Source organism: Condylura cristata, unplaced genomic scaffold (genome assembly GCF_000260355.1).
Source record: "Condylura cristata isolate star-nosed mole 26May11 unplaced genomic scaffold, ConCri1.0 scaffold00017, whole genome shotgun sequence".
NCBI classification, from domain to species: Eukaryota; Metazoa; Chordata; class Mammalia; order Eulipotyphla; family Talpidae; genus Condylura; species Condylura cristata.
The window spans coordinates 35,753,646-35,768,029 of record NW_004567118.1 but is presented as its reverse complement, the minus strand read 5'-3'; the positions used below and the strand labels follow the sequence as shown (position 1 = coordinate 35,768,029).

Below are 14,384 nucleotides of genomic sequence, written 5' to 3'. Positions count from 1 at the left end.
GCTACCTGGCCCCACATGGATTCATGGCAGATGGGGGTGAGATGATGTCCAGATATTAGAGTGATATATATATATGTGTATATATATATATATATGTGTATATATATATATATATATATATATATATATATATATATACCCCTTCTCTGAGCCTCTATCTCCTTGGAAAGAAAGGGCTGGCTTGAGAAGACAGTTGCCAGGGCCCTCTGGGGGTTTCTTGCTGGAGCAGTCCACTGTGCTGAGCCAGGCAGCATCCTTGGGTCACATAGATTTCCCGGTCCATTATTCTCTCCTACTCACAGTGTCTCCATGAGAGAAGCAGCCAAGTACTGGAATCAGGGGCCTCCCTGCTGGCACTAGCAAGCTATTGCCAGCCACTGTAGCACAGAGTTCCATCCCAGCTGGGGAGCTGACCCACATGGCACAGCAGACCTCTCCTGTCTGGCCTGTGGTGTATTTCAGTGGGTCTGCCTGTTTTGCTTCCCCTTTGTTCTGGTGAATCCTCTCATTGTACTGCTGGCCCACACCCCAGCTTTTGTATGCACGAGTTATTTCAGTATTCACATTTCTTAGCCCACAGTCATCACTCTTATCATTTTGATTCGCTGGCCTGTACCCCAGTTCTTGTAGACATAAATAAAACAAATCTTCAAAAAAGAAAAAAGTACTGAAATCAGAATCATCATCACAAGTTCTAATCCTCAGAAAAGCTCAGCAGTTCAAGGAAGGACTTCTGGAGAAGGCAGGGGCAGGCCAAGACTTCAGTGCCTGTGTTACCTGCTATGTGGCTTTAGACACGTGGTGACCTCTTGAAGCCTGTCTTTGGCTGTAAAGTGGTGCTTCAGTATGGATGCATAAAAACCTGCAACCTTAGCAGCTAACAACAACAACTGCATTATTCTCTCTCAATTTAGAATGTCAGTGATTCAGATGGTGACTGGGCACGTGGTTCTTCTGTTCCACATGGCATGGATTACATCACTGGGAGGCATTTAGTTGGTAATGGGGCTAGGCTGGGTCAGAGGTGGCCTTCACTCTCCCTCCTGGCTCTACAGGTAGCCTTAGGGCCTCAACCTTGGCAGCTCAGGCTCCAGGAACGAGTACGCCAAGCAAGAAGCAGAAACTCTCAGTGCCTTAAGATGTGGGCTAGAAAGTGTCCCAGTGTCATTTCTGCCATATGGTCAAGCAGCCACAGAGCCTGTGAAGGGAGGAGTGACAAAGAATCTGAGCCACCGTTAATGTGCCAAAGTGGGGATAAAAATACTTACTCCCGGGGCTGTGAGGATTAATACATGCAGAGGCAAATTTACGTGAGACTAATGAAACTTCAACCACCAGGCTACTTAATTGCAGGGTCTCTTCCAAGTCCTAGCACCTAATTTTGTATTCCTAATTTTTCTTTTTCGTTTCTTAAAGAGGATGCCCACATTGTGTAAGAGTCACACCCTCCATCGCTGTGTTGAATGCATGTGAACATACTTAGCACAGTGCCCAGCACACAGGACAGACTCACTCCAGGGCCCCCACAGGCATTCCAGCTGCTGTCTGACCCCTATCTGCGCCCCAGGAAAGGTCTTCTCCTCTCACTCTGTCCTTTCCATTTGTTCAGGGTCATTTCTTCTTCTCCTTCTTAAAAAAACGAAAGTAAAACACGCTGAGAATAATTTCATAATCACAAAACTGCCCTCTTAATTGGCCCCTGCCTTTACCCCCCTGACCTCACCACCCATCGGGGAGGTGGGCTTTATCCTGGGCCTTGTGCCAGGTTCTTAGCTGGGCCCTCTAGAGTCTCCAAAGGAAATCAGGCTGAGGAGAGGGATACCAGCAGGGGGAGGCAGCATTCCCGGTGCCCAGCTTGGTCTTGGAGACATTGAAATTCCTGGGCCGAAATCCCGAGACAAAGATCATAATGAGACAGGAAGGTGGCATAGGAAGGAGCCCATTTGCATGACAATAATTGAGCCAAGAATAGAAAGCTAGAGGGATGCAAGGGTGAGGCTGGCAGCTGAGTTGGGCGAAACCTTACAAATCAGACTACCCAGCTCTGCTCTGCAGGGGAGGCGGGGGCTGAGCCATTGAGGGGAGGGAGGAGGGAAAGGGCATGGCCCCAGGGGATTGTGGGATCTCGGGTCAGGCTGGACTTTGCCTGCTCCTCCTCCCAAGCCTGGAGCCGGCCCCTGCAGCCGCCCCCACTTGCCTTTTCCTTTGTGAACTCTGGCTGGAGGGCTAAGTGGGCATCATGGCAGCTAAGGAGGATCTCTATGATGCCATTGTGGTTGGGGCAGGCATCCAGGGCTGTTTCACTGCTTATCACCTGGTCAAACATGGGAAGAGGGTCCTCTTGCTGGAGCAGGTAGGGTGTCCTCACTCCGCTCCTGATCATTGGGTTTTCAGAGCCAGCAGGCTGTGGGGCAAAGGCCAGAAACCTGAATCATCATGGATTGTGTGCAACTTGTAACTTCGCTGCTGGTGTTTCATGACAATGCAAAGAGTTCCATCTTCCCTAAGACTCTCATTTGGTTTCTAGATACATTTCTTCTTTTTAACCTCCCAAAGCCTGCCATTGGCCAACAAGTATTCCAGGTTCTCTTCTCGTCCTTCTTACCACCCAGTCTCTTTTAGACTAAAATGTTTGTTCCGGCCCAGAAAAATCATTGGCTCTGCGTGGGTAAATTTAAGTAAAGATAATTTTGCTTAGAGGTAAATACTGATGTGTCAGCCTAAAAGGTAGGATTCTTTCCTGCATATTCCTGGTCTTTTACCCTTAAACTCAGCTGAGGCTTCTGTTTTTTTCTGCCGACTCTGGATAATGGCAGCGTCCCTGCTTGATATACAGGAGATAAGATTTTGGCTTTATTCTTTCTTACAGGAAAGGTGACCCCATACAGTGCAGTCTGCAGTGACCACCACATATGCGGGTGGGTTCCACACATTCACAAGGTCCTTCTTAAGCCTCCCTGTCTACTTCTACCAAGTGTGTTTTGCTTAAAGCTCTCCTGGCTGGTTTGGGTTTACTCTTCTTGGTAAAAAGCTAAATTGGTTAAAAACCATTTTCATTCTTTATCAGTTTTCTCAAAGCCTGAGGGATTCCTGGTGCAATCTGGCAGGAAACTCCATCTTTTTCCTAAATCCTAAGGCAGCTCCCTTGTCCTGAGTGATCTGTGACAAATAGCCAGCATCTGCTTCCTTATGCATAAAATGAGGCGCTAGACTAGAGTGATGGGAAGATTCTTTGTAATTCTGTTTCTAAGTGGGATGAGGTTGCAAGAGGATGATTGAAGACTGACCAGCAGAAGGGCTTGTGGATGTGAATAGTATTAGTAAAGAGGATGCCTGAGTTAGCCCTACTCAGGGCTCCTATTCTGATAGCCAAATCAGCCAGTTGGCCAAATCAGCAAGGAGAATTTGGAGAGGTTTATGGAAATATTTGAAGAATAAATGGCTTCTGGCTGCCAACATTGTTAAGTTGGCTCTAGGCTCTGTGTGTGTGTGTTGGAGAGGGCAAAGGGTAACAGCTTCAGTTGTCTTTCTTCTTCTCCACTTCCAGTTCTTCCTACCACATTCCCGAGGAAGCTCCCATGGGCAGAGTCGGATAATCCGAAGGGCATACACGGAGGATTTTTACACCCAGATGATGGATGAGTGCTACCGGATGTGGGCCCAGCTGGAGCTCGAGACTGGAACCCAGTTACACAGGTGGAGGCGGGTCGGGAGGAGCCCTTGGGTCATTGGGTTTAGTACTTAGAGGTGCTTTTAGTTTTCACAGTGGAGAATTTGGTCCCCGGCCAGGGAGCTGACCCACATGACCTCTCCTGACATACCCGCTGCTCCCCTCAGCAGTGTACCTTGTTGATCTGCCTGTTCTGCTCCCCACTCTGTCTCTGGTGAATCCTCTCACCGCCCCTGCACCTCTGGCCTATGCCCCAGTTCTGTATGCACAAATAAACTTATAAAAAATGCAATGGTGGTGGTGGGGCACATGGGGTTAGGGAAGTGCCAGACACAGGAGGTATCCTGCTCACTGTCACTGTGATGACCCCACAAATCCCCCCCTGGCTCCTGTCAGGCTCTGAGTCCCGGGACTGGGCGCTTACCATGTGTCCATGGCTAGCAGAGGCTGTACTGGCAAATCTACTGGAAAGACATAATGGACAGATCCCCAGAGCTGGAGCTTTTCTCTACATCTCCACGGAGCCATCTGACATTCTTTTAGGGCAGGGATGGAGACAGAGGAGGAGGCTGCTGTCTCGATTGTTTATATTCCTACTAGTGTAGTAAGTAAACTTTCATGCTGGGTCCTCCCTCCCTGTAAATCCACTTTATGTTCTGAATAACTCCGCCCATTGGAACAAAAGGGATGCTCTTCAGGTGACATTGCTTGCCAGGGAAGTGAGCCTGTAGCTATTTTCTTGTCGTCCCCATGACTCTCTAGCCCTTGACAATCCCCTCTCACTGACCTCTCAAACACTTTCCGGGAAGAAGGCAGACAGGCCATGATGTAGACAGAACTTTAACCACCCACCCCACGACCCCTCCCACCTTCTCTGTGGCTCCTAACTGAACTTCCCACAAAACCACAGCTCTGCCCTACAGGGTGGCAGTTATTTTAATGACCAGGAACCAAGAGGTTACTGTTCTGTTGCAAAAACACCATTAACTTAAGAACAAAGTGAAATCCATTATGCAAATACAGCTAGGGCAGCTAATTACAGATTTATTCCAGAGGCAGCTAATACACCCGGCACCCACATAAAGGAGCATGTCTTGCTGAGGGGTGGCCTGGCAAAGGGACCCCTCTCTGTTAGCCATCTGTGAAATCTGCTGAGTATCTTGTGCTAAAAGAATTGCCAAAGCCTTGGAGGGTTTACTTCTTAGCAGACAAGGAGGTGACTAAGAGATGTTAGGAGAGTTTCCGGAATCTAGGAGAGGGAAAATGATTCTGGAGTCAGACAGGCTTGAATGTGACTCTACCTGTGACCAGCTGTGTGACCTGTTTCTGTACCTCTTTGTGCCTCATTTTTTTTTTCTCATGAGACATTGTAAGGATTAAACAAGATTAATGAAATATTGGCACAGTACTTGGCACCTTTTAATAAATGGCAGTTCCTGCTTCTTATCCTGGGTCAGCTGTCTCCTATTGTCCGTGGACTGGAGGAGAAAGGTCAGGAGGAGGTAGATAGGGTAGTAACCATGGACAACAGTGAAAGAGGCTCTGGGGTTCTTACACTCTCACAATCCTCCTCTTTGGCAGGAGGATAGCATTTGGAAGGACTTTGGAACCACTCAGGCCTGTTCTCCTCAACTTTGACACTCTTAAAAAGTACTTTTTTTTAAAAAAGGCTTACTTTATTTATTTAAGCATACAAGAGCTGGAGTGCAGGCCAGAGGTGTAGGGGGAGGGAGGATTCAACAGAGACAGTGTTCACCAGAGCAGAACAGGTGGATATACTGAAATACACTGCTGAGGGGAACAGCAAGCGAGACAGGAGAGGTCTGATGTGCCATGTGGGTCAGTTCCCTGACTGGGGATCGAACTTGGTGCTGAAGTGGCTGTGACAGCTTTATAGTGCTGAGACTAAACCCCTTGTGCCACTAGGGGGTCCCATCTCTAACTCTCTCAGTGATGTGATTTTGAACAAGCTGTTTAACTTCTGTGAGACTCAGTTTTCTCATCTGTAAAGTAGGGGTGATACTATCTGTTTCATGGGGCATTGTGAGCAGAAGTTAAGGCTTTAAAGTGGTAGCTGAAAAATTATCATCATCATCATTCACACAGATTGAGAGCTTGTAATAAGAAACTAGGGCTATTCTAAGTATTTGTTTTATGTTAACTGGGTTTATTCTCCCCCTCAACCTTGTCAGAGGGTTGCTACTGAGTAATTAGGATCTTTACCCATTAAAGCAAATCACAGCATTAATACACTCTTATAGTAGAAGAGGGGTTGTCAGACTTCTGTAAATGGACACATAGTAAGGCTTTGCAGGCCATATGGTCTCTGTTACAACTATTCAATCCTGCCAAAGACTCAACTCTGCCATTGTAGTATAAAAGTATAAACAAATGAATGTGGCTGTGTTCCAATAAAACTTTATTTATGGGCACTGAAATTTCATACAATCATCATTCCATAAAATAGTATTCTTCCTTTGCTTTTTATCCACAACCTAAAAATATGAAAACCATCCAGGCTTGTGTGCCAGACAATAGGTGGTAGCTCCATTTTGGTCCCCAGGCTGTAGTCATAACAGGGTGGTCTCCAGGAAAAGGGGAAGTTTCAGGTCCCCTGCCCCACACAAGAGAGGGCGGAGCTGAGCAGGGAGAAGAAACTGGAGAGGAGACTGAAGAGGAAAGAAGCAGGATGGAGGCCAGAAGGAGACCTGAGGAAGCCACATGGAGCAGCGAGCATGTGATGAAGAAACTGGGCTTGTTTCTTGGCCCTGGACTGGTTAAAAGAGATGTGGGTGAGGGACCCGTGGGGAGGTTGACTATGGCAGTGTTTATATTGATTTTGATTTTGCTCTTTTCCTCCCAGACTTATCTGGCTGTTTCTGACCCTTTTCTATGGGTCCCTATCAGAAGGTGCTTTTCACTTGGGGCTGGTTTTCGGAACTTACTTTTGGCCAATCCCATTTAAGTGGACTTTTACCCACGAGGGGATGGGTAACTTTGGGTGCTTTGTCTTTTCCGTATTGCACATTCATTGTATGAAAGTTCCTTTCCACTAAAGGTCTTATATGTTTAGTCTTGATGTGGTGAATGGTAGAGCCTATGTAGAGCAGGCAGGTTTGGGGGTTCTGGGGTGCCCTTCTCCCTGCCCAGTAACATCTCCAGACAAGTTCATGTCTAAACCATCCCTGGGAAAAAGACTGTTGTAGACATTTAAAGACAGGAATATGTCATAGCCCCTCTTCAAAGGCCATTCTGCTGCCTCACACCCCCAGTTATGAACAATGAAGAGTAAAGTGAATGTGCTTTGAAAAACTTTTAAAATTCTGTAGCTCCCTAAGAATGATGATATTATTAACAAGTCCTTTCATATGGATAATCTTATTTACTCAGGCACACTGATTTACTTGGTTCTTTTTCTTAGTACGGAGATAGAACATATATTTCCCATTCCAGCTCCTTTCGCTTTTGTCCCTAATTCTGTTTTCTAAATGATTCGTCATCTCATGTTTCTTGTATTCGTTGGTTCTTCTGGAAGAACCAGCACAATATCATAATCTAATGAGTAGATAGCGAGTGCGTTTACTGCATGCTATTTACTGATGATTTAAAAAAAAAATGCAAACACCTTCAGGAGTTGGTAGTTAAGATGGTTGTCCGACTCTTTATTCTGTTCTGCCATCGCCTGTGACCACAGCATACTAAACATGGGGCGGAGGTTAGAATATTTGCATATATTCTGGGAACAGGCAATGACACACGTGTCAGATCACAAGGTCTGAGTCTTTTGTGATGTGTACAGCCAGGACACAGATACCAACAGCGAATCCCAGCTCTGTGGCCCAGATCTTTCCTGCCCCTCCTTCTCCCTTTGAGTCCTACTATCTAGCTCCTGACCCCGGCTGCCCCTGCTTAGCTGACAATATCAGACAAGATCACAGCCGTAGGCAGTACAGCTGCTGGCAGAACCTGGTGGCCCCCTCCGCAGCTGCTGCTTCCTGTGTCTGCGAAGTGTCTGGCTTGTCAGCCACATCCCCTCCCTGGAGCAGTCTTTGTTAACCAATTCCACCTCAGCCCACTGGCCCACTGAAGGGAAGATGAAAGGGCATAGAGGTTCCTCCAAAACCAGCAACAAAGACAGCAGCCATAACCCAGTCCCCATTCGAGTCCCTTCCCAAGGTGACTGTGAGAGCCGTCTCGCCTGGCAGTTTTAATCCAGAGAGAGGAAAGCCAGAGTCTGGGGTGGTAGAGGGCAGAGCTGTCTCCTCCCCAGCCCTCTCTGCTCCATTGGGCCTGGGCCTCCACTCTGCTGTAGTAACTGGTGGAAATCTCCGCTCACTCACTCCCTATGTCAAGACAGAAGCTTTATTCGGGATAGAGGGAGTCAACAAGGCTCGGGGGAGGAATCTTCGATTTCATCTTTCCGGTGCTGGGTTGAGCTGGGGTGGGGAGAAAGGCGCAGCTCCTATCAGATGTTTTCCACTCAGCTGACACCTCTGGGAGATGAAGCAGTGCTCTTTCCAGGGTTCCTTGGCAACCCAGCCTGGCTTCAAGGTGTCTTCTTCCTAGGTGAGCCCTGAACACTCATTTCCTGGTTGTATTTTCCCCCTACAATACTCCTGCCCTTTTCCCTCTTCTCCCCAAACTTTGTAGCCTAGGCCAGAGCAGAAAAAGAGAAGGAGGCCCGGAGCACAGGGGTGAGAAATTGATGCAGAATGAGCAGCCTGTTTATTGGGATCTAGGAAAAGCCATTAAGAAAATAAGCACTTAAATGATTTTCAATCTGCCCATGGAAGTCATCTATCTTCATACTGTGGGGGAAAGGCCCCTTCTCCGATCCTGGTTTTGATTGACTGATTTCCAATTCTCTAAGCATTTCCCACAGGAGCCTCTCACCTATCTCCCATAATGACAGGCCTTTGCATTTCCAGGCAGTGTTTTACATTTATTTCCGATTTGCTCATAATGGTCAAAAATCTCTCTCCAATCCAAGGCATTTCTCCAGCAGTGCACGGTTTCCCTCAGGCCAAATAGCTCAGCTGTGATCCACGGAAAATGAGAATTTCCCAAACGCTTCTTCGGACTAGGGGAGGGTCCAGCATCACGAATTCAGATGGAAAATTTCCCACTGTTAGATCAATATCTGGGCTGAGAAATAAATGCCACAGGGGCAGAGAACTGGAGCAAAATGATTACAATCGGCACAATTACATTCACCGGCAGAATCAGCGTGCTGATTACTCCCAGGGATGGGGCGCTCTCGCTTCATCCACCACAGGACGACTTGGGAATTAGAACATCACTCAGCATTTCATAATTCGGCAGACTTACCCCTTGTCTTGGTGCAAGTCCATTTCCCCCCTACAGTACACTTCTGTAAGGGGAGCTCTTTTTTACAAGGAAAGAGGAAAGGAGAAAGAAGGAAAGGAGGAGAAAGAAAAAGTAAATCTCAGAATATATGAGACACCAAAGCTGGCACATTACAGGCAGGGCTTAGAATATGTTGCTCTGGAAATTCTGGTGCAAGGCTCGAACATTACGACTGCTGATCTAGGGGCTTAGTCAGGTCCTTGCCAAAATGCTACTCAGCCGCAACCCCACTGGGTAAAAAGGGGTGCAGAACAGGCACTTGGGTGACTTTTTAATTATCTAGTTGACCAAGACGTTTACTAGGCAGGTTTTCATTACTGGAGAACCAATGTGAAGTCCTTTTGGGGGCCTTGAGAAAAAGACTGCTTGATAGTGGGGATTTCTACAGCCTCTTCCTTCTGCTGAGCTTTGGCGAGGCGGGCAGAGGCGCTCGCCGCTGCCTTAGCCGTGCTGGATGATGGGTAGGCGGGGGCCATGGCAAATGCATTGGGCACGCTGCGCGGCTCTGTGTACTGACACCAGCCCCAGGGCCCGCTGTGTTCGCACCCCCTCCCAGTCTTTTCTTTAATCCCCCCAACCAGATAATGTGGGATTTGGAAGCATGTAATATCCATGAGACTCTATTATAGGCTATTACGAGCTTTAGACGCAGTACCTGGGGAAACTACCAGGCGGATGCTGGTCTCTGTGGCTGCCGAAACTGGGGGGGACCACAGGAATGGGCCCTGGGGACGGAGTGACCGTTCCACTGTTTAGATCCATTCCTACAAAGTGGAGTTCTGGTCTCTATGACAAAGAGGCAGAACATCTTAAAGAGAAACAGCTTAGGGAATAAGTATAGAGGGATATAGGAAGAGAAACAAAACCACAGTCTCACTGAACTACTTTCTGGAGCCTAGAGAGCATCTCCTGGTGTTTCTGCAGGAGGATGTTTTTGGTGCTTGGGTGGGACCTTTCTCAGCAAGCAGGTTCAGCAGCCCTGGAGTCTGCCTCCTTGGTGACCTCGGTGCATGAGGAAAACTAAAAAAAAATGGCCCATGCCATTTCCATGTGCCCTGGGTCAGGGCTGGTTCCCCCCTGGCTGGGGCCACCAGTAGACCAGCTGACATGTGTTAGAGGAATAACCTGGAGCAGTGAGGAGCCAGAGCAAGGTCACAGAGGTGATGCCAGATCTGTGAATTAGGACTCGGTTTAGAAAATGGCTGCTCCGAGAAGGAACTGAGAGACAGACACACAGGAAGGGACAGAACATTACATGATAAGAAAAGGGACAGGGGAAAGAAATAGCAGGGGGTGGGGTGGGAGAAATGAGGATTAAAGACGAGAGATCAAGATAGTGAGGGGAAGAAATCTTATCAAAATCATAGGACACCTTTCTAAGGCATGAAGATGAAAGTCAATTTAGGATTTCTGCCCTTGAGGGCAGGATGGATCCTGAAGATGGAGGCCTGAGGGACAAACAAATCCTAGGGAGAGCCAAGAGCTGATCTGGGAGTGAGAGTGACTGCAGAGCAGTTCAATTACACGGAGACTCCTCCGACAGAATCGGGACAACTTTCCTGTCCTGTGAGCCAGCGATTCTCCCAGAGCCTTGGTGAAGGAGAGCGGAGGCCCGCCCCCCGACACACACTCTCACCCTCATCCTGATGCTTTGGTTCATTTGTTTTGTTCCAGGAAGACTGGACTGCTTTTGCTGGGGATGGAGGACAATCCAGAATTAAAGACAATCCAGGCTATTCTGTCTCGCCAGCGGGTGGACTACCAGCATCTTGCTCCTGAGGAACTGAAGCAGCGGTTTCCCAACCTTCGGTTGACCAGGGGAGAAGTGGGGCTCTTGGAAGAGTCTGCAGGAGTCCTCTATGCGGACAAGGCCCTGAGAGCCCTCCAGGTGGTATCGTGTGGGACCAGCCCGTGGCTCCTGTCCTGGGTCCCAATGGCCATTGGATGAGACCCTTTACCTGTGGCTTTAGTACTGGCCTTTGAGGAGGTGCTTTTACATACCCTGCAAGGCCTTATCAACATGAGCCAGGAGGTCTAGGTTCTGCATCTCTTTTCTGTTCTAACTAAAGGACTCCGTTCTCCAGGGTGGTCATGTATTATTACTAATGCACTCTAATTTTAGGGTGCAATTCGACAGCAAGGAGGTACGGTGTGCGATGGAGAGAAGGTGATGGAAATAAACCCAGGGCTACCAGTCAGGGTGAAAACCACCTCCCGGAGCTACCAAGCCAAGAGCCTGATCATCACCGCAGGTCCTTGGACCAATAGGGTCCTCCGCCCCCTGGGAGTTGAGCTGCCTCTCCAGGTAAGGGAAGCTGGAGATCTGCAAATTGGTGATTAAGAGAAGAAATCTGGAAGCCATATAGACTCAGGTTTGTGTCCTGGACTTGCCACTTGCTGGTGGATGACCTTCAGCAAACTCATTCACCTCAGTGAGCCTGTTTTATACGGTGTAGAATGGCAAGTTGGGTTAGATTATATGATCAAGTCTTTGGGAGATTGTCTAGTCTATAGTAAGCTCTCAATAAATATGGGATTTTTTAACTCTTAGAGAGAGAGAGAGAGGGAAGAAGGGTTGGGAAGCAGATATGAGGGAAGACTGAGAATGGGGAAAAAGACAGGGACGAGAGAGTTTGTATCCTAAGTGTCCCAAGAGGATGTAACGTGTACATGACATGAGAATTGGATGAAACAACGATGGGTAGTTTAAGCAGGGCTTGTATTAAAGGGCCACAGAATCCCAAGAAGAAATTGCTCTCACTGTCTTAGCGTTCCCTGGCTTCCCAGTTTATCTCCTGCTTCCCCTCTCTCCCTGCTTCAAGACTCTGCGGATCAATGTGTGTTACTGGCAAGAGAAGGTTCCCGGAAGCTACGGTATGTCCCAGGCCTTTCCCTGCTTCCTGAGCCTGGACCTCAGCCTGGCTCCGCACCCCATCTACGGGCTGCCTTCCAGAGAGTATCCAGGACTGATGAAGGTGAGTGCCAAGGCATGGAGAAGGTTAGTAGAGGCCCAAGCAGATGTCGGGTCTCCGTTTGAACTCTCCACAGACTCCATAGATCCTGGGGGGTAGCTACCAGAGCCTCCTTCACCAATGGCTGTTTTCAGTGCAAATCTCCTGAGGGAGTTTCCAAGCCCAGCAACGGGAGCCTTTCCTTTGCAACATGGGGTGGGGGTGGGCTGCTAGGTCACCTCTTATGGCGACCATCAGCCTCTGTCCAGGTGGGGATGATGGATGGGGGCATTCTGTGTACAGACCTGTCTCCTGGGCTGGGTGGGGGTGCCAGCAGGCCAGCCCTGGCGGCTCACTCTACTCCGATGGGGAGCCAGGTCTGCTATCACCACGGCAACAACAGGGATCCTGAGGAGCGGGACTGCCCCACAGCGTTCTCAGACATCGAAGAAGTCCGAATCCTGAGCCGTTTTGTCAGAGATCACTTGTCCGACCTGGAGCCCGAGCCTGCCATCATGGAGCACTGCATGTACACGGTGAGGGCGTGGGCCGCCGCCAGCCTCCCACGGCCCTGGAGGACGTGGAAGGAGACAGGCCTTGTGCTGCTCAAGCTCTGTTTGACCCCGACATAGTCTGTGACTAGAAACCTGTATTTCTGTGGGTTGGTTCACCTCCACCAGAGAGGGGCCTAGGAGGGGCTATTCATATTCCTTTTCATTAGGAAACGAGGCTTATGCCTGGCAGTCTTCGCTATGTTTCCCAGAAGAGCTCTAAAAGATTTTTTGGCAAGATGCTTTAGTTGAGCAAGCCTTCGGGACTAAGAGAAGAGACAGATGTCATCGGGGCCTGAGGCGGCTAGACTAAAGTTAGTTTACATGCGTTAACTGAGCACCTACTGTGTTCATAGTACCAACGAGAGACGAGAGAGGCAGATGAACAAATGAGAGAGACCAGCATCCGGGAAGGTGCTCATCCCTGGGCTCTGTTCCCGTTCTTTCTGGAAACAAATCCAGCCCAGTCACCTCCCTTCTGAGTCTGCATTTCTGGTCCTCCCCCATCCTCAAAGGACACAGGTGTGTCTGTTTTCTTTTTTAGAACACTCCTGATGAGCACTTCATTCTCGACCGACACCCAAAATATGACAACATTGTCATTGGCGCTGGGTTCTCTGGTGAGTCCGACGAAGGGGAGATGGGGGCCTTCAAGTTGACTGATCTCAGTGCTGGGTATTTTCCATGCTCTTAGCTGACCTACTAGTTCTCAAAGCCATCGAATTTACAAGGCGGCTGGACAGGTGATGCAAGAAGGGATACTCATGACAGGAGACAACTTCTGGCTTGGGGATGCCACTCAGAGGAGGGTCAGTCTTCCCTGGGTCTATGTAGGTGCTTCACAGAGCCCAGCCCCTGCCTCTGAGGATGTCTGACAGCCCACTCTCCTTTCCTAGGACATGGATTCAAGCTGGCCCCAGTGGTGGGGAAGATCCTGTATGAATTAAGCATGAAATTAACACCTTCCTATGACTTGACACCTTTTCGAATCAGCCGCTTCCCTGACCTGGGCAAAGCCCGCCTTTGACCCCTGGCCAACAACCTCTGTTCTGTGCACCAGCGCCAGGAGTAAAACCCTCCATGGGAGAAGAGCACAAGGGACTGTGGTGATGGTTCGAGGTTGACTCAGCGGTGGGAATTTTACGGGTATACACAATGATGTAAGATATTTTAAAAAGTATTAAAAACAATAACAACGAACAACAACAAAGAAAGTCCTCCTTGGGGAAAGACTTCTCAGATGAAAGGAAGTGGCTGCGTGCGATGACATCCTGTTCTTCTGCCTCTGTTGAGCCCCTTATAAATACCAGATGATTGAATCTACCTTCTTTTCCTGGCCAGCTGCCCAATCATACTACCTTTTTTTTTCCTTTTCTTATTTTGCTTCCAGAAGGTCAATCAGATATTCTGTAATCACAGAGTAGCAAGGACCTCGGAGATGGATGTCTCAATAAGGAGGGGGCGTAAGGATGGCTCAGAGACCAAAGGAGTGGTCAAAACTCTCTTTGCTGGGACTTTTGATGAAGTGGGGATAGAGGTGACTGAGACTACCCAAGGGAGGGCAAACAAGATCATCCTGGTTTTCACTGCTCTCCTCTGAGTTTTTTTCCACCTCAAACGAAGTCACTCTCCGTCGCAACCTCCCATAAAACCTGCTCATCTTGGATGCACCATAAATGTTTATTAGGAAAAAGTGTTGAACAAACAAACAACTGCATTGCATCCAAGTCTGTGGTGGGCTTTATTTTCCATGTGACCTTGTTTCTTACGGACTTTAAGCATTGAAATCAGCAGCAGAAAAAAATCTATCAGCCCAGGGGTCCTGGAGGTCTTCATCCCCTCAAT

The 14,384-nt window shown here is 48.5% G+C and overlaps 1 protein-coding gene across 1 annotated transcript; it reads left to right on the top strand.

Annotated features, from left to right (window-relative positions):
* Positions 1–2,239: 2,239 nt before the first annotated feature.
* On the top strand, positions 2,240–13,566 carry PIPOX (pipecolic acid oxidase). Its single transcript, XM_012726098.1, has 8 exons — positions 2,240–2,353; positions 3,548–3,696; positions 10,712–10,925; positions 11,160–11,342; positions 11,860–12,012; positions 12,366–12,524; positions 13,084–13,159; positions 13,436–13,566. The coding sequence occupies exons 1-8, from the start codon at positions 2,240–2,242 to the stop codon at positions 13,564–13,566; spliced, it is 1,179 nt and encodes a 392-aa protein (XP_012581552.1).
* Positions 13,567–14,384: the final 818 nt, after the last annotated feature.